The sequence below is a fragment of the Chroicocephalus ridibundus genome, chromosome 19, assembly GCF_963924245.1.
Source record: "Chroicocephalus ridibundus chromosome 19, bChrRid1.1, whole genome shotgun sequence".
NCBI classification, from domain to species: domain Eukaryota; kingdom Metazoa; phylum Chordata; class Aves; order Charadriiformes; family Laridae; genus Chroicocephalus; species Chroicocephalus ridibundus.
The window spans coordinates 4273970-4298123 of NC_086302.1; the positions used below are offsets into that span (position 1 = coordinate 4273970).

The following is a 24154-nucleotide window of genomic DNA, read 5'->3' on the forward strand; positions in this document are numbered from 1 at the left end:
TGCGGGCTGCAGCCCCGGGGCCGAGGCGATGGCGGCGCCGGGGGGGACGACACACGACACCCCCTCCCCGGGCCCGGCGGCGCCCACAGGGCCGCGGCCTGCGCCAAGGCCCGGCCCAAGCAGGCCGCTCCCAGACGTTAGGTCATCGGGCACCGCACCAGCAGCCCGCCTCACCCCGGGGGTGTCCCCCGCCGCCGCGGGGGTATCCCCCCGCCACCCGGGGAGCCGTCTCTCCGCCACCCCGGGCCCTGCCCGTCGGGGTCCCCCCCTTTTCCCCTCAGCGGCCCCGCCATGGAAACCGTTGCCCCCTCAGCGCGGGCCACGCCCCCTCCGGTGAGGCCACGCCCCCTCGGTGCTGGTCCCGCCCCCTCGGCGGCCCCGGCGGGGCGGGGCGGGGCGCAGTCGCGCGCAGGGCGGGTGGGGCGCGCGGCGCGGCGCGGAGCGGAGTGGGGTCGCCGTCCCGGCTGGTAGCGGCGAGAAGGCGGGCGGGAAGCATGGCGCTGTCGGTGCCGGTCAACGGGCTGAAGGACGGCGACAAGGAGCCCGTCATCGAGCTCTTTGTCAAGGTAAAGGGCGGAGGGGGGTGTGTGTGTCTGTGTGTGTGTGAAGGGGGGGGCGTCCCGTCTCGGCGCCGCGCGCGCACAGACCGTTGGGCGCCCCCTCCCCCAGCCGCCGTTTTCCCGCCCCTGGGGTGTGTGGGGGCTCCAAGTTTCCCTCAGCGAGTTGCTGAGGATTGAGGCGGGGGGAACGGCACCGCCGCCTCCGGCATCCCCTGCGTCCCCTCGCCCGCTGCCCGGGCCCCCCCCACCGTGCTGGGCCCGGGGAGTTCCGTCCTGCCCCGGGAGCGGCGGGATTCTCCTCAGGGCGGCCCCGGCCCGGGTCGGCGGCGACGCCCCGCGGGTGGCGGCGGTGCGGGGCCGCCGCGTACAAAAGGGCCCTTTGGGCGGGGAGAGAGGGAAGGAGGGAGGAGGAGTGCGGGGAGCCGGGGCTGAGTCAGTGTGAGCAGATGGAGCCGGGCGATAACGCGGACCCGCGGAGAAGTCCCTCGGGAAAAGCGCGGCCGCCTGCGGCTGCTGGAAAATTCTCTCCCGGGAGCAAACGGGGCGGCGGGGGCCCGGGGGGGCGGTGGGCGGCGGGGGCGGAGGGGGGGTCACTCGCTCCCTGCACCGCAGTACACGGCCCGCGCCCTTCGCTCCGCATTGTGCGCCCACCGAGGCCGTACAAACACGAGTTACTTTTCCCTCAGTCCCCTGCCCGAGAAGTTCTGCTTTTGTGTGAGAAACTGAACGTCTAAACGCATCGCCTGTTTTTCTTCCAAACTAGAAGAATGAGCCTGTGTTGCGCTGCCCTTATCTGGCAGAGATCCACCATATGGTATCTCCACATGTTTTGCATTCACGTATCGCAGTATGATGCAATATTTTCATCTTCTGGGGCTCTAGTGATGCAGCATCTTCCTTTTACTTCGGAGTAAATGGTGCTGATCTTTCTGTGCTTAAGCATACTTTGAAGAAAGCCTCGCTGGAAACAAAGTATTTTATTTTTTTTTTCAGATGAAGTTTCTGTAGGTTGCAGCGAGAAAATAATGGAAATCCTCTGTCTGAAATCTTGGGAATTGCTTAGTATAAAAGCCATGATGACAAACGTGAATATTTCCGGCAAGCTAGGTAGAGCTTTGCAAATAAGTTATTAAATATAGATTTTATTTATTAAACAATCCTCTAAAAGTATTGAATTTTCCCTGTTTTGGATTTTTTAGTAGTCTCAAGAGGCAATAACGGGACACAGAGAGAGCATTGCAGCGGAGGATTCCAGACCTGATTTTAGTCAGAATTTAGGTTCTTAGTGTAGAGGTTAGAACTTTTACTAGTACAGCAATTAAGTTACAGATTACTTTGAATTATTTATAGCAGTACTTCTTTAATATAACATGCTAACTTATCTTCATCTGTCCTAAAGTTTGTTGGACGATTTTTCTTATTTCTAAACAAATTAGAACAGTGATTGATGGCAGAAGGATTTGGGGGGAGGGGGAATAGGCTTTGTGGGTTGGTTTAAAGAGGATGTTTCATGCATGAGGAATAACATGCAAGAAAGTGTAAGATTGGTTGTGAGAAAAATGTATTGATTCTGATTAAATCAGTGTTGCGCCTATAAAGATGTCAGACTATGTGAAAGGGAAAAAGGGCTATATGACTAAGAAAAGACTAAGAAAAAGACTATATGAAAGGGAATTTTTCTGTCCATTTCAATTGAAACTTCCTTATTGGCATGGATTTAAGAAGGCTATATTTGGGATTATGAGTGAGTAGTAGCTCCCTCAAGGAAGCCTTTTCCCAGTGTTATGAATGACTGCTGCAATCTGTATACCGTCTGCCTTTAGGATAGAGTTCAGGTTAAAAAAGGCGTTATTCTTGTCTGCCTTCATGATCTTCAGGTAAAGGTTATTTCCCTGTAAAATCCTGCAGAGGAAGAACAGCCCCCACCCCAGCAGACAGACCAAAACAGTTGTTTCATTGGGTGTTGCTGCCTGTCCCACGCTTTACTGAAGCTGTTAAGTATTATCGGAACAGTGTTTTTGTAAAGCTAATGTAAAGCTTTGTAAAGTCTTGTTTGCTACTTGTCTCATTAAGATGGTCACTTCATAAAATGCAAGCAGAATATTTATTTAATAAAACTAATAGTGGCTGTGTAGAAGAGCACTACATTTTCGTTTAGTCGTCTTTTTTCCCCCCTGAAAATGGGAAGCTCGGTGTCTGCCTTTGTCTGTTGCACAGTTTTCGCCTGGTTGAAAGGGGTGCAATCTAGAAAAAGTCTAAAGTTACGGAGTGAACGTCAGAACAAGATTTCACAATGTAGATAATCGCTTTTCAAACAGTATACAGGGTCTTGGTTCTACCTGTGCACTGTTAGCTAGCAAAGCTCTTAAGATAGAGGTAGTGGAAAGACTTCTTGACCAAAAAAGAAATCTCTGCCAAATGCCTGCGGCTGAAGGGCGGTAACTGTATGACCTGCGTACAAAGGATTGTAGCAGCCAGACTAAGATGAAACAAAGGTAGGGATTAAAGCTTGAGAAATAAACCTGTGAAGCAGGAGAAACCGTTTGGCTTCATGCCCCAAAATGTTGGGTTTGAATCTTATTAAATTGTGATCAGTAACAAAATAGGATGGGCACAGCATGGGGAGGAGTGCACACATGGTTAGGTTTCAATTATGAATAACTATATAGGGCTGTTTGTCACCAGCAAATTGCTTTGATTTATTCAAGGAGACAGTGTATCGGTCTGCTGTAACTTGTATTTTCATAGCCTGTGATAACGTCTGTGCAGAATTAGGATACTTCGGTAAGAAAATGGGTTACAGTTCTGAAACTGAGGTGAATAATCTGTTTCTTGGTCTCATATAATGAGTCGCTTTTTCATTACAGTGCTGGTGGGCTGCCTGCGGTCTCTTTTAAACGATGTGTAAATATTTTTCAAGTCTTTCCTCTGAGGGCTGATTAGGAGAAACTAGTGATGTATCTGATTTCGTTTGGTTTCCTCATATGTTCACATGTTTTATTAATGAGGGAGGCCCGCTTCCATTGTCTAACAAGAATATTTTTATATGCCCTAGTGGCATTTTAGAGTAGTGAAGGCTGCATTGTAATGAATGTACATGCAGAAACTCCAGCGTTGTGATCTGAATACAGCTCGTATACGCCACTTGCAATAACTCTAATTTAGTTGATTGTGTGTGGATTTTTATTGTAAATAAACAGTGTGGTGGACTGACTTGGTCAAATAGATCCACTCATCTGTGGAAACCACAGGGCAGAGCTTACAAAACTACTTGTGCAGTTTCTTTATGACAGTGTACGAAGGAGATGGGGATGGAAGCTGCTCAAAGCTCAGCCCTTGGTTTCTAGAGGGCACTGAGTGATTGCATTCCTCTTGTAATAGCAAGGTGAAGATGCAGATGATCAACAAGTTCAGTGTTAAAGAAAAAACCCAACAAACTCAACAAACAAGAATTTCATAGTCATATATCTGTTGGCATGAGACAGGTTATAGTAGATGTAGGTAACTATTAAGGAAGGTGCTCTCTTCTTCAACTGTGTAACGTGTGTATACTTGCAAATTAATTAGACCTTGGATTTCTGGCAGCTTTCAAATAAGACGTCATTGCGAAATTGGGCACCTGTTTTGAAAATCAGATAGTGTCTGCTGTCTGTTTACCCGTGAATTGTACTGTCAGTAGAAAAAAACCTGTGATTTCACATTTAATAAATACCCTACTCTAAAACACTCCCAATGAGTGTAACAGAAGCTTGTCTACATTTTTGTATATCTGAATTAAACAGCAGTTTGGTAGGTGAACTATTTGAGATCTAGGTCTGTTTTGTTCAGTTAAATGTTGGAGCCCGTGGCAGGAAAGGTGCGTGCATCTGCATCTCCAGAAGCAGACTTGATATTAGCTCAGGGCTGGGTGAGAGGAGGAGGAGTGTGATTTGTCTGAATTGCATGTGTTCAGGTCTGCCTTTGTCTTGCAGTTTTTGTTACCTATGAGTATCCTTACGTAAGCTCTGATGTGTCATTCTGGAGTAGTGTGGGTGCTGTATATTGGTTTATAACAAACCATCCCATGGTCTTGTTTGTCGTCATTAGGGTGGTGGGGTGGGGTTGGCAACTGCAACGTATCTGTAAAATTAAAAGGAACATCAGTATAAGGAAATAACAAGACTAGAGACATGCAGTGTGGCTTCTTGGAGATGGTCTCGTCAGGGGCAGGCTTGTCACTTGATAATCTTATTAGATAAGTCTCCTCCTTACGTACAGTGTCATCCTTTGGAGGTTTTGATGTAATAACCTCAGCATCCGAGAACTTTCTCAGTCTGCCTTTGATACGTGTTTGATATAGCTAGCAAAATTTCATGGGTGGCTTATTTCTTGTGAGCAAATACTGGGGTATTGTAAAGGACCCCTTTATAAACTGAGGCATAACCGTCTTTGTTATATCTTGTGCTTAGTTGTTATAAATCAGGCCTTTTCCTCCTTTGGCCGGCGAACTATATTCCCTTAAGTTCTGCTTGGGAAAGTTATTGTTGCCAGAAAGCTCCTCAGCTTTTTGATTTGAATCTGATTGCTAATACAGAAACTGGTGCACTTGGTACAGTATTGCTTACAAATACAGAGCTAGTCTCAAGTGTAAATGTTACATTTTTTGCAAAACGCTGGAAAGTAAGTTTAACTCCTAGCAATCATTTGCAAAGGGATTACACAGATGAGTTAGCTTTTCCTCAGTCAAAATGCTCCTGAATGCACTTTGCCAGTAATGGTTTTATTCACTGGCGTCTATCCTACCCTTTCCAATGATTAACATCTAGACAGCGCACTTAGATTTTCAAGAAAACTTGTGTTTTACTTTGCAGTTGAAAGATGTCTGACACTCGTGCACTTTTCCCCCCTTCCCCACAAAGAGGTCTGAGAACTGGCCGAGTTCCTGAATTTCAACTCATTGCCCTTCTCAGGCTGCTCATCTGCTGGCGGGGATTGGACCATCATCTGCCGCGGAGCTTCTGAATCATTTTCTCCATGGTGTGGACAAGTGCTGTATGTCATGGATGCATTCTTTGAGCATGGATACTGCTGTAAAAGACAGATCTGTCCTCAGTTTTCCCAGATGGGAAAAGTCTCAGGCTGTGTATTGAAGGGGAAAGAGAAGCCTGTGTATTGGAACACGTATTGTGGGGCACACTTGAGGGCCTGGAACCTACCAAAAGTCAGGGGTAAATGCACATCAAGGATGTGAGCACTCTGAGTCTGGTTCTTGATGCTTTTGTATGTCAGTCGATGGGTGTATGTAAGGAATTCACAGAAGCAGGGAAGAGTATACTTGACACAATACCAAAGTTCATGTGAAAATATTTGAAGAGAATGAAGATCCTCTTAAAAGTGATGTCTTGTCTGTAGGTAGTGATGGTGGAATGTTTAGACGTAACATGTAGGTATGAGGAATGTTTGTGTAAACTCGGTTTCGCTGTTAGGAAGTGAGTGGGAGGGTCTGATAATCTTTCAGTGGGCAGCACCATGACAGTATTGGCATCCTAGGAAATTAGTAATCATTACCCTCACGGCCTGAAGTGACTCAGTGTCACTGTCTAGTCTCGCACTGGTTATCCTGACCTAATCTTGTGGAAGGAAACAATGAGGAAAGAGGGAGTTCTTTGTTTAAAGAGTATTACTCTCTGTCCTAACGTGAACAGGGTGAGCAGAGAAGCAGTTGGTTCTGTACCTCAACTTGTGGGTTTTTGAAGGCTATGTTGTCTCTTAACAAAAATTTGTGTTTGGAAGAGTCTAGTTGGGCAATTCATTGAACTTCTGGCTAAATAGTAACCTATGTACTTTGAAAATGACTTTTGTGCTCTGAGATTGCAAGTTTTATTTTTAAAAGTGTACATTAGTTAAAAGGGACAAAAAGAACCCTGGGCTGTCGTTATTTTCTCACTAGTGTGAGCATGTTCAGATTCTCTTTTAAATTTATTGTGATGAGACTAACACAAGGCCTACACATGTTTATAACAGTGGCTACATCAGTTCCAAGTTCTGGCTGGGCTGGACGTACCACTTAGAAATCCACAAGAACTACTTTTAAGACTGGATAACTGTACTTGGCAGTAATTGGATTTGTTGTCTTTTTCTTTGGTAAATGTTCTCTTTTGCCCTGCGACTGATAATTGACTGAGCAGTGCAATTCTATAAAACCTTAGCTGAACAGCGTGGGAGAAAGTAAGGTGGTTTTGTCTGCCAGTGTAGACACTTAGTTTGTCTAAGACACAAACTGTAGTTAATATGGTGGTTTGTTGTGAGTTGACTGTGTAAAAAGTTTACATCTGTACCTGTTATCCATCTATTTTGATTTTTATCTTCAAAGTTCTTTGTAAATAGCCTATAACAAATGACTTGCTGTCCTAATCAAGGGGGTTGTTTTTTTACCTTGCATATTCTTCACTTCGGAATGATATAGTTTCACTCCTAAAATAGATGCTATGTATTCACTCTGTGCTCATTTGTTGTATTAAGAGTTTGTGAACATCTTAACAGTTAAAACCCCCAAGCCCCAAATCATTATGCTGCCTAGATATGAGTTTAAGTAGAGCTTTGACTTCAGGAGCTTGAAATCCTTTATTTAGAATATTTTTTCCTAAAAAAGATAATAGTTAATTTTTTAAAAGCTTTTGAGTTGTTTGGTTTTTTTAAATTCAGGTCAAACATACATTTCTGGCACAATCTGATTTTTAGGGCTCTGAATGCCGTGTTTGTTTATGCTGAAATGAAAAACATAAGCTAAAGTGCTCCTAATTACAAATGTCTTTGTGTGCGAGTTCTCTGAGAGTTCAAACTTATTCCTTGTATTGTTGGCTAGACAAAGGGCAAGGAACTTTACACGAGGAAAGGAAATGACTTACTTCTGTACACTGCATATCCATATTAGGTATAAACTAAATATAGCGTGTAATCCAGGAGTGAAGTCATATCTGTATATTTTCATGAGAAGGGCTAATGAGATCAGTCAGTGCTACTGGATCAGCTTCAGAGTTTTCTGGCTCTGTTAAAGCATTACTATTTTGGCTAGAGCTTGGTGCTCTGTACTTTGGAGAGCTGCTTTTCTTAAATAAAGGAAATAGCTTTTTACGTGGTTTTGTCTGAAAATAAAATCAAAGCAAGCAGAAGTGTATTTCTTTAGTCTTTCAAAGTGATGTATTAGCCTCCCTAGTGAGACATGCTGTACTGGAACGTAATGAGATAAGGCAAAATGTCCTGAAGGAGGAAGTTCTACTCTGCAACTGAAGAACTTGGATACCATCTCCCAAGGGGTGTAGAACACATTCATAGAGGTGCCTTTTAGTAACCGAGTTGCACGCTGCTTGCCTTGGAACCTGAAGTAACAGAGAGCAAGCCTTCCTCGAAACCTTTGTGCTTTAGCTGCTGTAAAATAAAAATTCCAACGCCATTTTCAGTCTAAGATAACATTTTTCCTTGCTGGAACCTTTCAATATGCTGTTAGCAGGGGGTACAGGTTCAAAACTGCAGCTGTCTTTCGGTGAGATTTGAGAATTTGAGCAACATTCCATTCATTGGCACATTCTTCTGTGGCCATTGCGGTTTATATTCTGATTTGGAGGCAGTTGTAGTTCTAGCTGTATTCCTTATTTTGTTAGAATTTTGACGCTCCCGGGTGATTGTTGTTGGGGTAGCTTTTTGACGTGAAACTCGTTTGGGCATTTGCCTTGGGCTCTTTTCCTGGGAGGGTTCAGTCGATGCCATCCTGGGGACTTGGTGACGTGGCTGTTAGTAGAGAAGGAGCAGTACACGGGGGGAAGTTCCTCTCTGCTCATCTGTCCAACTCGCTGCTCATCTTCGCTCTGTAAATTAGGTTATGAAATACCATAAACAGGTCATTGTTTTTCTGTCCTGCAGCAGTGATGCATGTTCAGGGGTTTATTTGAAGAACGCTTAAATGCCAAAGATAAAAATTTTACTTGGCTGTCTGAGCCCCAGTGACAAGGTTTGCAGTTCTTTCCTATAATTTTTATAGATTTTATAGATGGGTAAATATATATAGTTCTGGAAATGGATCTCTTGGGCTGCAGCCAAAGCACACACTGTACTTTGTTAACAAATTTATTAAGAATGGGGGGAGAGAATCATTGTCGTATACAATGCCTATTCCAAGTTTATATGCTAGGTACCCAAAGGCAAGTTTCAAGCACTATAAAAGAAACCCTTAATGCTGTATAGTTAATTGCCTTCTTACGGTTTCCTACTGGAATATTACAAGAATTTGTCAAGCTGTTACACTGCAAATTTTAGTCAGTTTGTCGCTGTTTATCTTCTTGAGGCTTGTTACGACTGGATCACTTTGTTAAAGGTATTGCCACTGGAGTAAGAGGGACAGAAGAGAAGGGATGCCAGGCTTCTGCCATTAATGAATAATTTAGTTCTCCTGTCTCAGGCGAGGAGGTGGTCATGTGCGTGGCTGTGCACAATAATACCAAGTTTATGTATTCATAACATTAAGCTAATTTCTTCACTGAAGAAAATGGTAGTAAGTATTTAATGCAGGTTTTCGTTCTGCCTCTTCAGCTAATTCTCCCAAAGGATGAACATGGGATAATTTCTTTTCTCCAAAGAACTAGAAGTGCTTAATTAATTTCCACTGAATTGTGAAGTTACTTTGATACATCATGAAGATCCCATAGCTTTTTTCCAAAAGCTTTACAGTGAGAATTGGCTAGCAGTGTATACAAGATGTGCGGGAAGGTGTAGAAGACAAGTCTGCTAATTATTTTGTTGGGAATAGCATCACAGAGCTCAAAATAGCATCATCCTAAAATGGTCAGTCAAATGTGGAACACAACGGTGGCTTATCGGAAAGGTAATGATTTAAGAGGCTGCTTGAATGGGCTGATAAACATTCCTTTCTCTGGTTTAATAGTCAGATGTCAAGTAAATGCAGGGAGTTCGGTTCTTTTTTTTTTTTTCTTAGCTTTTTGAGTTTACAGGAATTTCAGCTGGTGTGGAAGGTGGATTGATTGCAAATTAAGCAAAGATGATACAGCTCGTCAAGAGGCAGTGGTAACTAAGGTTGCTTTTTCCCTGGGAGGGCTAGATGTCGATCAGCATATAGAAAATATAGACTAATCATCTCGGGCTTTTTGTATTTGCAGTTAATTCCAGGTATGAGCACTGGCCTTATAGGTTTTTGTTTTCTATTTTTCCTGTGTTTTTTTTTAAAGAACTGTCTGTTTAAGAGAGCAGTGATTACCTGAATTGTTCTGTAGAACTAAAATTGGGGGGTGTGTGGTGGTTGTGATTTGAGAGTTTTAAGTCCAACTTGATACGGTGTTACCAAGCTTTTTTAAAATTCCCCTATAAAGGTCAAATAAAGGGGTTACACTAATCAGTTTTGTTCATATGAAGATAAGACTGTGTTACAGATGCTGTAAGCTTAATTTGCTGCTTTCTGAGGTCGGCTGTCTTCAGTTTGGAAATGAATGTACATTTGTTTCCTGGAAGATAATTTCTTATTTTTAGGTGGCCCATAATGAGATATGTGCTTATCTTGTCACTTCCTTTGTGGGAAAAAAAAGATACCTTTGGAGTTCAAAAGCAGTTGAAAGGTATTGGGAAAACTTATGATTGAGGTTAATTAATAATGGCATTAGAGAACAAGGTGACGTAGAAAAGACATAGTGGTAGTGCCCTTCTTGCAGTGTATGCGATGCTGTGGGCTCAGCTACTGACAGCACACAACGTGGTGAACAAAGGGGAACAAAGTAATAGTAAGGGAAGTTATAAGGTGCCAAACTGCTGACCTCTGAGGTGATGAGAATGATGCTGGATGTTTTATTTAGAATCTACTTAGCGTTGTGAAAGAATTGCAGGAGTTAGCCTGCTTGTTAGAGACATTTAATAGTGTGAATAAATCTTCTTAAGGGTTGCTGCAAGCTTATTTTGGTCTTAGACTGAATCTTGAGTGACTTTTTAACTTATGTTAGCAGTAAGTAAGTGGGATAAGTTTCAAAATACATTAGACAGGTTTGTTAAGAAGCTGTTCTGTGGTGTGAGCTGGAATACACAGGACCTGTGCCTTGGTACTTAAGATACCAGCAGCCTGAAGCTCTCTTGAGACTTGCCTTTGCTCCTGACTCTTTTTAAGAGGTTGACATGGATCTTTAAACGTGCAACAGGTTTTTTTTTTTATCTGTTAAGAAAAGACACCACACAGAGACAAAAGCTCTCACGGGTAAGTTGGGGCACCAGCTATCCGCTGTGCTAGAGAGGGAAGATAAAAGGTGAACTGACAGGCGGAAGCGTCCCTTTCGTCTTGTCATCCCTCGGGTTAAATCTGGTTGAACCAGATTTAGTTAGCCTCAGAGTTCAGGGCTTGACTGGAGTTTGCTCCCTGACCTGTTCCTCCCATAAAACCACAAAACAACTCCTTGCTCAAACTCGCTAGTCTGAAAGCAGGAGAAGGAATTGAACATTGCGTGTTGTAGACAACGCGTTTTCAGTCCTGATCTCTGCAGCTTCCTACCTTGTCACCTGCTTTCTTCTTTTGAATGATGCTTTGTTAATATTTGAGGCGTTGGGAGCCTTTAAGATGTGTTCTGGCTTGCAGGGTGAGGGCTTACATATAACATCCTCGAAGCTCATCCATCTACTGCCCGAGCAGAAACACAAAGCAGTTGGTGTAGTGGCACCACATGGAGGAGGCGTTTGATTGGTGTTACATCAAATATGGTTATAGTCCTTTCATGGAAATAATTCTTTACATCTTATCTGAAAACACCGCCCAATAAACAGCATGGAATTCTGTTTATCCAGCTTGGCAAGATAAAGGCCAGAGTAGATGCTGCAAGGATTTAGACTGATATTACTAGACCACTTTCGGTATTCATGTGTAGAACATTAAACCACTCCTTTCTGTTTTCTTTCATCTCAGGAGTTTTGAATTGCTGCATGTTTTTCACTTGAATTACTTTGTTAGTTTACCTTAAACCATCTCCTCTCAAAACAGTAGTCCATATGGGATTGTTATTAATTTACACATTTTTTGAATGAGTTTACTCTGCATGAAACATGCAAGAGTGATTGTTATGTGCTGCTTTAAGGTAGTGGGCATGCATCATGTTGGTTTTCTCATGTAGTTCCCCCAACAGATTTTTTTTGTTGTTGTTGTTGGAACTCAACATTGCTGAGTTCAAAATTTGAACATACCCTCTAATTTTCTTTTTTCCCCGATCTGTTTATTTGTTGGAACATTAATCTTCTAGACGTTGCAGATTGCAGATTTCTTATTCGAGGGAGTGCAGACTTCCTTGATGGTATAGTCAAATGGCTCCAGTAGTTGTCTTCGGTGAAAGGTCTTCTGTGAGATATTTCTAAAATGCATTTTTCCCCTCTTCATCCAAACTTTTATCTTTTCCTGTTCCTGGTATGTCAAATTTGGGAGAGAATTCCCTTCATAGTTTTGGATAAATTAGGAAATGGTCTTCTAGTGTTCTGCCCTTTTCTTTTGTTGTATTTGTGTAGGCAGAGACTGAACTGTATTATGTTTCTCATCAGTTGCACTTTGACTTTACTATTCCTTCTGCAGGCATTTGAGTTTGGGAAACTTGTGGTGCGCTCCTTTTAACTGGTTGCCGTTTGAAACAATTTTGCAGGCCTCTGGGACCAAAGATTTCTAGAATTGTGTTTTACTCCTGAGTCTTTCGGATCTGTGCTATATAATAAGGGCTTTGTGTCCTTTTAAGTGTTTCTTTGCTTGTCTGTTTTTCTTGTTAGTCTTTCAGTAAACTTCAGCACTACCTTGGTAAATACATGCGGGTTCTTGTGTTAGGAGTAAACTAATTTTTATGCAGCTGGAAAGACAAACATCTCACAATTAATTTTTTCTTTTTTTTCCCCCTTAGCTTGTTTAGCCGCTTAAACAGATGTATGATTACTTATACTCTCTGAGGTTTTTTTTGGGAAAAACAATCTCATTTGAATGAAATCACTGCTTCAGGGGAAGAGAAAGGGAGGAGGTGGCTTCCGCACTGGCTGGATCAGCAAAGCTCTATCTTCCAGACAGTGGGATAAGTAGATTTTGGTTGGGGTTTTTTTTTTTTTTTTTTCCAAGTAGCTGGCAGTCTTGCATGGGCTGAGCTACTTGGCATTGGGAGTTGCCAGTAGTTTTACTGTGGCTATGATAAACCAGGTTGACTTCTCAGCATACTGATGTGTTTTACTGCCTTGTAACTCCTTCATTCTTATTTGCACTTACCTTCATATTTAGGTTTCTTTAAAAAGCAGCCCTGTTTGTTTTTCGTACAATACTGTAGGGTGAGTGCTGTGCTGTGTGCACGCCCAGCTGTTTCTCCTTGTCACATCTTAGAATTAACAAGGTCTGTTTTGCCACCTTTTCAGAAGTTTTTTAATTACAGTCAGTTTGTGGAGGTTAACACAACTTTGTTCAAGGCAACTGGATATCTGTAGTTTTTTCTTACTGCGATAAACCCTCTATGGTAGCTGTTAGCTTTTCATACTGTGTGGTGGCATCTCTAGCATGGCGGGAGTTGGCCATGGGTCATGGTCAAGTTAAACACTGTGTTTGGCAGCGTAAATAAAAGCCAGGCTCTTCAGAGCTAGTTCTCAATTGGTATAATCATTAAGCAAAATATTTACAAGTGAAAAATACCATGTTTCCTTGCTGTGTGTGGTGATGCCCTTTTTTTCTGTCTGGTCCTAATCCATAAAAGTAAAAACCTGGCATTCAGTGAAACACAGATGTATGATGATGTTCTTGAGTACATGTCCTTCAGTGGATAACGGTAGCTTGATGTTTTAGTGATAACTGGAAATTAGTCCTAATTGTAGGAAGGTTGGCATTATTTAGTAATAAAGATTTTTAGACTGGTTTTAGAAAGAATTTGAAATAAAGACTCAAAGCTTCTTGGTATACAATGAGTATAATCTTGTTGAATAAACAAATAATCTAGGCTGATGTTAGTATAGAGAAGTCAACATTTAGTATTTTCTTTCCTGTGGTGCTGATGAAGATTAGACACCGAAGATATCCTGGAATATTATGGCCTGAATGCAAAGACAAGACAAGGACAAGTTTCTGGCTTCTGCTAGTGGGCTTAAGCAACAATTGTTTTATCATTAACCCCCTGCACGATAATTATGTAGAATTTCAGAATATTCTTGCAATATTTAAGGGTTTACAGTTACTGCCAGCACAGCTCTATTCAAGTAGAGAAAACCAGAGTCAAAACTGACTTTCATGGAAACATCTACCAAACATGTCTCTGTCTGGAAAAAAAAACCTTACGTGACTGAAGAATAATAACGTGTTGCATCGCCAGCGTGGTGCTGCTCTTGGTGACTGGGTGTTAACAGAGCTGGGCTGTAGCTCTCGGTGCATCAAATACGAGAAGATAGAAAACGGGCCTCTCGGGCAAACAGTTACATAGCAGAATTCCTTGGCTCAAGAGCACTGAAGCCAAAAGTTTCTTGGCATTCTGACTGCATTCTTTTTCCAGTATGTGCTCAGAATAACTTGGAACTTTTTGGAGCAGAAGTGGGACAAACGTTTGAATGTAGACATAAAAGTCTACGCTGAGTTTAGCTGTTCAGCTGCAGCTTTGAAAATGCATTAGGTTTTGTTCAAAGCAGTGTATGTTAGCGGGCTATAATTCTTTTTTCCGATTCAAATAATCCAAAAAGCCTATCTTGCTTAAACAAAAGCAGATGTTATTCGTTGTTTGTTCATTTTGAATGTTACGCTTGTGTTAGGAGAGAAGAAAAGTTTCGGTACAAGTTGGCATTACAGTGTAAATTCATTTGACCTTTTTTGGTCCTCATTTGTCGCTTTGGTTTTGGTATTGGTTTTGGCTTAGGAAAATGGACCTTAATGAAGGCACAGTTCAGTGCTATGCCTTACATTTTAAACCATTTTTTGTTCAGTTCTATGACTTAAAAGTAGCTTTGCTTTGGGTTCCAGATGGGCCAAGATTTCTTTTCTTAGTACAATAAACAAAACTGCCTTCTGAATTTGAGTTTGGTTTATTTCAGTTGCAATTTGTAAATCTTCTACTAGAAATAATAAAGCCCCATGGTGGAATTATATCATATGAAAGAGGGCGTAGGGTTTAATCCAATACCCTAGATTTTTTTCAAACTGTTTTGTTGTTGTATCTGATAAACGTTTTTATAGTAGACAGACTTAGGAATTTAACATCTCTGTCATTAAACACACACCCCCCCCCCTTGGAACTTTTATTTTGCTAATGGAGCATCACTGCTATTCCCTATCACGTTGACAGGCAGCAAAACCTGGGCAGCCAAAGAATTGATTGATGGTATAACTAACTCCTGAGCTCAGGAGAAGCCCTGAAGTTTTGTAATATCAAATTTTCATATTTGGCTCTGTCGGCAAAAAGAGTCTGTTTTGTGCATAGGGGAACCATTTTGCTTTTTCATATAAATCTTTTGCCAAAAGTTTTTTTTTCTCGGCTTCTGAGTAAGTTATTTTCTGCATCTGGTGATGGATCATAAATCTTTAAAGCTCTTAATCAGACCTCTGCAGTGAGGTTTTTTTAAAGTCATGTTTTGCAATTCACAAATTAACAAAGTGACTTGGAAAAACTAGTTGGCTTCTAGGTGCTTGCCCATTGTCCATTAGGACACTAGTCATGCATTTTCAAATATTGGTTTGAAATTAGGGGAGCTGACTAGTGCTTATTTAATATTCCCCTCAGGAAATGCCTCACTTGCGTTTGTTGATGTTGCGGTACTGAAGCCAAGCCTCTGCACTTCATTTGGTGCTGAGCATCATCTGTATGTTGGTGGCAGGCAGTTACATCCCAGTGATTCTTCTTTTGGTTACATGCCTTTATTTTTTCTATTCAAAGGTTTCCTTAGTCCATATCAGATGAGTTCTCAGGCAACGTATGTCATATTGCACCAGCTCTGGTCTCTGGTTTTGAGGTCAGAAGTGCTAAATAAAAGATGAGGAGTGAGGAGAGCTTATCCCAACTAGGTGAGAGCACTCGGGTGAGCCAAACAGGCTGAGGACCCTCTGAGCTCGGCAGCCGGTGGCAGATCAGAGTCATTTGAGAGCAGCAGAGTGAACAGTTCCTCGAGGTATGGCTTGATGCTGGTAGATGTCCACATTCCTCCTTTCACTTTCTAGTAAACGTCTGGTAGCTTTTCCATCAGAGGAAGCGAGGTAAAGCTTAATTGGATGGGGGCATGCAGGCCTGTGCTGTTACTGCAGCATAACTCAGGTGCTTTGGTTTAAACAGTGTTGTGGAAGTTGCCATAAAACTTGAAGACTGAGCTCAGTCTACTTCAAAGTGTGAATTAGCCTGGGCAGTACAAACCATATTTTCCCTAGACGGGATGAAGTGCAGTCTTTTTCTATATTGTTTTTCAAAGGTAGGTAAGATCTTGCATGCGGGGCGAAAAAAAAAAAAAAGGTAGATGAGTATAAATCTACATTGTTGTAATTTACCTGCAGGAAATGTCTGTTCCAGTGTAAACACAGTAATGTAACAGTGGTGGAAAATTCTGAAATATACGCTGCTATCTGGAGGGATGGCACTGCGGTTAAATATTAACATCCGTAAAACCATATAGCTATTGTAAATAGAGTGCAGGGTGAAGTCTTTCCACATGTACGCATCCCGGGAGGTAGGAACATTCTTCCATACAGTAGCTGGAATCCTCACAGCAGGTACACGTACAGCAGAAAATTGCGGATTGAGCTAGTATGAAGCAGAATGCCCAGAGTAACCAAACTGACTGTTTTGTCCTTTTTGTAGATGCTTTTAGAATTTAGTCTCCTGAACACTGAGAAGTCACATGCCAACTTTTAAGACAATCTAGTATCGTTAATCTGCTGCAAGTTTTACTTTACTTTCCAAAGATAAAAGAGAGAATTTGTAATTTATAGCAGAAACCCAACTTTTTCTTTCAAATCTTCATTAATGACATGGCTAAAAGTTTGAAGAAAAATGGCTCTACGTATTGTCCACAACAAAGTATTCAGAAGGATAGTCAGCTCTGACAGGAGGGATGCTTGTAGAAATGAGAACGTACGTTTATGAATCCTCATGTCCTGGTATTTGTCGACAACTATTAAAGGAGTCTCAGCCTTATCTGCAAAGCCACCATAAGTTTTTAAAAAATAAAATAGCTTTCTGAATTTAAGACGGTTTCGCTGAAAAGCTTTTTATTTTCCTGATCTTTGAAAATCCTGCTGCTAGAAAATCCTACTGTTACTCTTCTTAACTAGCAAAGTTTTTCTTCGTCTTTCTTCATTCTCCCCCCTGTGGCCCCCACTCAGTGCATGGCTGGGAACTGGCAGAGAATTGAAGAAAAAGCAGTTCCTTTGCCTGAGTGTCTAAACCTTTCTGTAGTCAGTTCTGGTCCTAAAGCTTAGTTCTCCTGTGATGATACTTTTTGTTGGCTTTTCTTCTCTTACCGAGCCCCTCTCACCCCTTCTTTTTCTAAAATGCTGGATTTCCACCAGTCAGTGCTCAGGCCTTGTGTTCAGCCCTTCCACTTGTGCAGCTCGGCTTCTAAATAGCCTGGGCTTAGTGAATGTAATTGTTTTCTGTCATTTCTCTGAAGGGTACAGCCAACATATCCTACAGTACGTTTTAAAACGGCTCAGGGAACGGTAATAGCAATGATGAAAGAACTAGCCAGGTTTTGAGAATTGTACTGATTAAAATTATTATTTGAAGTTCACTAATAATCACTAATAATAAAAGCAAAATCCTTTGAAACTTGTCTGATGTAAAGTACGTGCCAAGATAATCTGACATACGTGGCTTTTTTAACTACTGAACCAGTTTTCTTTTCAGAGGATTGAATTTTATAACAAGATTCAAGGTTTCGTGTGTCTAATTCTAGCCCACTAAAAACTAAAATTTTCCAACTCAGCAATACATAACTTCATTGTCAGAGCAATCATGAGATGCATGCCATCACTGGCTGCCCTGGAGTGGCTTACTGTTGCTATGTGATGGACCTTTGTTGTGGTAGGACAAAGAGTTATTGATAAATTGCCTATAAAAAATGGCTTTGGAATATTACTTTATTGTCAGTGAAGTCTATGTACTTACAGTTATGTCTTTCCCTACAACACCTGCAATGTGATAGATTCATAGTTCCTGGTTGCAGTTGGCTTGCTGTAGCACTACACAGTGAGAGAGATAAGCAATAAACTGGAAGATGACTACAGTTAATTAGCTATGTCTTGTAGAAGAAGGAAAAAGAATAATAAAGAACAAAGAACAATATTGACATTGGAATACTGCCATCAAAAGGTGCAGCTGCTCAGACGAATATGATTAGCTGCCTTTTCTTCACTGCTAAGAGCAGTTGGATCACCTTAAGTGTGAAAGGTGACTTATTTTGTTGTCTGAAATCTTGCTTTGATAGATTTTTGTGAGCAACTGTTAGAGGACATGACGAGTAAGTAGGTTAGCTGACTTCGCGAATACGCAAATCTCACTGTAATAAAATCCTGGTTATGTCTGCAGCAAAAAAATCATTGGAAGGTGTGAGTATTAAAAAAGAGGGTGCTCGTCTTTGTGCGTTATATGGAGATGCCTTGAGGATATCTGTTCCAGGTGTGTCAGCTGGACTTTGAAAGAAAAGGAGAGTTCCTGCAAGATGATACTGGGTTTGACTGAGCTTGTTAGGGCTTTGGTAGAGTTGGTGATGTGAAGACTGTACAGGCAACAAAACCCGTGAACTGTTACTGAGTCTGTCTTTATTTAAAGGTCTTTCGTGAATTGTGTAGGTGACGTAGTCCTACCTTCTGATTAATGATCTGTTCTCTTCTGCAGGCTGGCAGTGATGGCGAAAGCATAGGAAACTGTCCTTTTTCGCAGAGGCTGTTCATGATTCTTTGGCTGAAGGGAGTGGTGTTTAGCGTCACAACAGTTGACCTGAAGAGGTAAGAAATACTTGGTTTATCTGATAAGCGAGAGTACAGTACACTTGCTGTAACAAATGTTTGCTTGGGACTTCTAGATCTTGCATGGCTTATCTTCTGAAATTAAAAGGGAAATCTGTCCTCATAAATACTAAGAGTTACCCTTGATGTAAATGGTGCATTCATTGATGGTTATTTGTAAGTATCTGTAATCAAGAAGAATTGGTTTGATAAATTCTCTTGAATTTGTTAAATGATGCACTTCTATAAAACTAATAGCTGACATGAAGTCTCTTATAATGGAATACTGAATCTTACTAACTTCATATTGAGACCGTGCAAGTGAAGACTGCTGGATGGGTATTTTATATCAACCAATCTTTGATCAAATCTCCAATGATTATGGGATAACTGTCACAGATAATGTGCAACCTACTCTTCTTTTTAAAGATTTCAAGATAATACTGCTTATTATACAATAAGAATAAAAACATTGTAAAATTATCTGCCCATGAGGTAAATATGAGTGAAATAGAAATGAAATGGGTAGGAATAAAATGTAAAATACTCTGCCTTTGTATAGTGTTAGCCAAATATATCATGATGGTGCGTGTCACCTAAATTGCAACTTCTCCATCTAGGAAATTAATAGCTTAGTGGGTAAGAAGGGTGATATGTGAATCCAGGAGTTGTGATTTTCTAAGGTTCGGTGTACTTTAGAAGTGGTAATGCTACATTCAGCAGAGGCCTTGTGTTTGTTTTTGGTGTGAAGTAATGTTTTCACAGCAGTAATGTAATGCGATGTTAGTCACTGAGCTCTCTGGAGAGAGGAGAGACTGCCAGTGCTTACAAACCATATTTTCAGAAATAAAGCCAATAGAAATATACAGCGTTCTCCAATGAGAAAAGTGTAAAATGTGTAAGAAAGAAATCACCCTGCTAGACTTAACCCCCTCTTGTAATTTTTTTTTTTGAAGGAGGTGTCTTGTTTGATTTTTAAAAAATCACTGAAGTTGCTGCTTCAGCGCTGGCAACTCGTGTTAAATATTTCCATGTGTAGTAAGGCTGAGGCAGACCTTACCCTCAAACACTCAAACCGAGGGGGAGAAAGCAACTTTTGTCAACTGGGTGTGCATTTGTAGCAGCTCAAAGACTTTTTCTGGCTAATTCAGGATTTTACTGCAAATATAATTGTTGCTGCCAGCACACAGGAACCAAATATATCATATCTTCCCTTTAGCACTGCGTGTGGTTCGTGGAAACCTCAGGAGTTGTTCTTGCGTACCATTTGTAGTTTTGGACTTGATGGTGTTATTTAACCTATTGCAGTTAATTGGAATGGAGGGTGGGGATGAGAAGAAGTTTGAAAGATATTTTATACTTGGAAGCGTTTTTACTGCCGAACCAGTCTGAGAGATACCATTAAAATGCCAAAGATGCCTGATGAATTGGCTTTATTTGTGTCCCTTGGGCAACTTTGAGTTAATTGGATGGAGGAATGGGATATAAGACTAACTTTTAGAATATAAATTGTTTGCAGATGTTCAAAACTGTCCTTTCTTACAGAAGGAAAGCTTTCTTTCACTTGGGTTTTTTTTTTTTTTTCATATTGGGAAGGACAAAACATAAAATAAGTGTAAATTAAAAATGCATGGGAGTAGGTCAAGTGAACTCTACTTTTTTTGTTGTACACTGAATGTATTTTCTGGTAAAGGAAAAGGACCACTGAAGCAAACTCAGATTTGAATAGGTGTTGGTAACAAACTTAATTCCTTTTATACTTTATATAAAGCTTCATAAATACAAATTTCAGGTTCTGGATTGTCTAATACCTAGTTGTAGAGTAGTGTAGCTGCGCAATGTCACGTTCGGCTAACTGCTCAAGTGGAAATGTTTTGTACCAGATGGTGTTTTTTCCCCTGTTAGCATTGCCAGAATGATAATAGGTGCTAGATGTTGCCTCAGTGCTTCTAATACTGTCACAAGAAACTGCTTTTACAAGTATTCAAGCCAAATTTCTTTTTGTTCCTGTTAAAGACACAGACTTGTTGAAGAGCTGGGTAGTAATGGTTTTAAGCACCTGAATTTATTTTGCTGGCCAAGGAAAGAAAAAGGGTTTGCTTGCAAACCATGCTGCTGCTTCACAGTGTAATTTCTGCCCAACAGAAAGGCGAGCTCGCTCTGTTTGTCAGGCTTAAAAGGTCATGGTTGGGTACAGAAGTTCACAAGTAACTTGGGGCACAGGAAAAACTGAGTCTGATTTGTCTGACTCTTCTGTGGTGTGTATTTCTTTTTTTCCCTTCCCTAATTGCATTGGACATCACACTGTGCTAACAAAAGAACATTTTGCAGTTCTCAGTTCTATTCTTAAAACACAAAAATATGCACATAGGCAAACGAAGTGGGACGTACCGCCCTTTCAAAGGAATCGTGCACTTCTGGCTTCTGTTTAGTCAGACAGAGGCTTTATTCTTTCCCTTTTCAGAAGCGGCATTTCAGTGCTCAGAGATTGGACATGTTCTGGTGACTGGAGCAGAGTTGCAGTACATAAACCATTTGTTGGGCTTGTAGCAACATTCAGGGCCAGCTTGCATTCAGTTAAGTTTTGAAATCCTATTTTAAATGTCTTTATTGTGTGGTTTTACAATTATGTTGACAGACAAAGATTAAATAAAGAGATTAGTAAATATTAAAAGACTGCCCAGAGGTGAATGCAACTTCAGCAGTGTAAAATACTGCTCAGGAGCTGGAGACAGGGGTATTTTTATTGCTGGCATTTTTTCTTTTCACAGTACTCTTCAGACACTCATTGCAGTACTTGCATAAATTATAAATCACTGTAGAGCATACTGCATTTGGGGGCTGACTTTTGTCTGATCTCCAAGAAACTATTTGAGTGCTAATTGCTATTCTGGTTTGTGGCAAAGCCATGAAATGTTTATACCTTAACTCTGGTGTTAAAGAGCCTGTCCACTTCATTAGCTAGTGATAGCCAGATAGTTAAGGATTTGGTCCTACCTCCAAATACCCCTGTAAACTTTGGGGCAGGTACTGGCTATCATGGAATTGTTTTGAGTGGTTATAGAAGTTTTTGTTTTGTTTTGTTTTTTTGTTTAAAGAAAAAGTTATCCAGTTTTATCTCCAAAGTAAACTTCACTATAATATTTTTAATTGCCATCTTGTTTGACTATTAAGGGAAGTTGTACTCTTAGACTTTTAAGGATATTCCTGTGTACTTGTGGTGCTCTAAAGGCTGTGGCTTGTATGTGGTAAACCAGGGTTTGTTTATCATCTGCTGGCAAGAGTAGCAAACTGGAAGTCAAACCCTGTATTATGTTTGGGCTTTGGCTGTGGGATGTTAATCTGTGCTTTCTTTTTTCTCGGAAGATACAGGTGGTCTGGCTGGAGTGGCAAGAGGGGTTAATAAAATGCTCTAGGATCCTTGAGATGCACTCTGATTCGTTGGAAAACTTCTTTTGTTGGTTCATTGGAGTGGTCTGTTTCTGAAATAAATCTTTCCTTTAATAGTATTGCTGCAAATCCGGTGGTCTTGCCTGTTTGTTTTTAAAATAACATTCCTTTTGAGGAATTTTATCTAGCCAACATGTGAAATTGGAAGTGAGCCACAATGACTTCCTGTAATTGTTGTGGGTTACAAAGCTGTATTTAAATGAAGTGTTAAGCTACTTAAAGCATTAACCGATGACAGACTTTAATAGTTGCCGTTGTCCTCTTACTCTCAGGATTTAGTGAGAAATAACTTCTTGGAAGCTTAAAAACTGAAAATGGTTAAATTCTTGTATTAATAAGAGTTCTGTCACCTGGCTAAAAGCAGTGTGTTTAATGTTCTTAAGTATGAAAATGGGTTTTCTTATTCTGTTTTACATATAGTGCCAAGTGCTTGTATCTGACGTAATTGTGCTTTGGCACTATATACTGTTGCTGTTTGCCCTGCTTCAAAGGCTCAGCAGGGGGCAGGACGTGAAATTCTGGCAGGAGTTCTTCATTTGAAAAGCAGCGTTTCTAGAGGATAAACTTCAAAACTGTGCTTAGTTTGCAGAGTCTGAGTGCTATCCCTGAAAACGCTGGTCCCTCGTGCTACCCTTAGTGACCATGGCTGTGTATATTACTAACCCAGTTTCCCTCTCCAGTGCTGTCAGGAGACTTTCTTGAACCAGAATCCAGTAAATCCAGTTGCTGGATGCCTGGTGCTGGCTCAGAAGCGCAGCCGCATTGTACAAAGTACAAACCCAGTTCAAGGGGTTAGGGTCCCGTTTGGATTTGTTCAAACAGTAACAAAGGGGCAACTTTATCTTGGCAAACTTTCTGCTGGCCGAGGTGCGGTTTGTTGTTCCTCACCTGGCACAAAGGTAGCAGAAGGCGGTGGGCATCCTGTAGCCTGTGCTCTGCTCAACTTGACTGTAATTTTACGGTCATGCGTCATCCAGACAGCGTGTGCTGTTGGGTGTTGGTACACAGGGATGGTCTGAGGAACTAGGAGTTGCAGACTGTCCTCTCAAACGTGGAGAGGTTCCTAGAGAAGTTAGACTGCGTCCTTCTGAGCAGTCATCCTGGACCGTAGTCAATAGTTTCATCAGAGGGAAGTTTTAAGTGCTGCTACTGAAGAAGTGCCAAGTGGTACAGTAATTTTATTTCTGCTTGCACTGAGACGGTTGCACTAGCCTGGGACTAACTAATACCGTGGTGATTTACTGGGGAAAAAATTGGCTGCAGCTTTTTAGATTATGCTTTGGAATTTATAGCTTGTAATGAATCCACATCTCATTACTGACTTCAACTTTGCATCTGAATCTGCTGACAAGGCAGACATAAGAGCTTTACATTAGTTAGGCATTTTGGGGTGAATGTATATGTGCAGCTGACATATAGGCTTCTAAATAAATGCCTGCAGTGCTGTTCCTTGTCACTATAGCATCAAGGCACAGCTAGAGGAGAGAGAGAAGCCAATTGCTTATAAAATAAACTGTTTTAGCTTGATAAGGGTTAGTATGAAAGGAGCTGGAGTGAATAGCAAGAGGTATTGCCAAAACTGACTTAAGATTTAGAAATGTCTGAGTATTTTAGCTTCACTCTGTTTCTCTTGTGTCTGGTCATACTAACAGGGGGGATTCTTCTCCCTTTGCCCAAGTGTGCTGCTTTTATTTGTAAACAGTTTTTTCACTGGAGAAAACTTCAAGCATCACTGTTAAATGTGATGTTTAAGCATCCTTCAGCTTGTCTGGAACCAGTTTCTGTGTGCACATAATAAGTGGTTTATACATACTGCTCTATCTCAGACTTGCTTATTTCCAGAGAAGCTCTGTGTAAAAGGGGAGGATTATCACTGATCGCAGATTATGCTATATATAAACTCTGTACTGCAGGTCTTGGGAAAGAGAGAGTGAGTGTGTGTGGTGTACATATATCCCCCCCCATCAACATTATATTGACTTGAGAAAAAGCATAGCCAGAGGTAGGACAAAGCAGTTGTTTTTAAGCATTTTAAATTAATTGTTATCAAGTATATATTCAAAATGCTAATCAAGCTGTAAACTCACTTTTAAAAAAGAAAACTGGTGACATCTTTTTGAAACTGCAAGGATGTGAAAGCCTCAGGCAGTGCTTTTGTGATTGCAGCAATGAAAGCTAGAGTCATGGATGTCCCGTGCTTACT

At 41.2% G+C, this 24154-nt stretch overlaps 1 protein-coding gene across 2 annotated transcripts in view; it reads left to right on the top strand.

Moving 5' to 3' along the window:
* The first annotated feature begins 397 nt into the window (after positions 1 to 397).
* CLIC4 (chloride intracellular channel 4) overlaps positions 398 to 24154 on the top strand; it is a 30907-nt gene continuing 7150 nt past the window's right edge. The window contains exons 1-2 of one of the 2 annotated variants that reach the window (XM_063355821.1): positions 398 to 566; positions 18392 to 18501. In XM_063355821.1, the coding sequence (XP_063211891.1) occupies positions 495 to 566; positions 18392 to 18501 (182 nt within the window). In that variant the 5' untranslated portion in view covers positions 398 to 494. Of the gene's footprint in view, positions 567 to 9520; positions 9720 to 18391; positions 18502 to 24154 lie in introns of those variants that run through there. The other variant, XM_063355822.1, reaches the window with a different exon arrangement.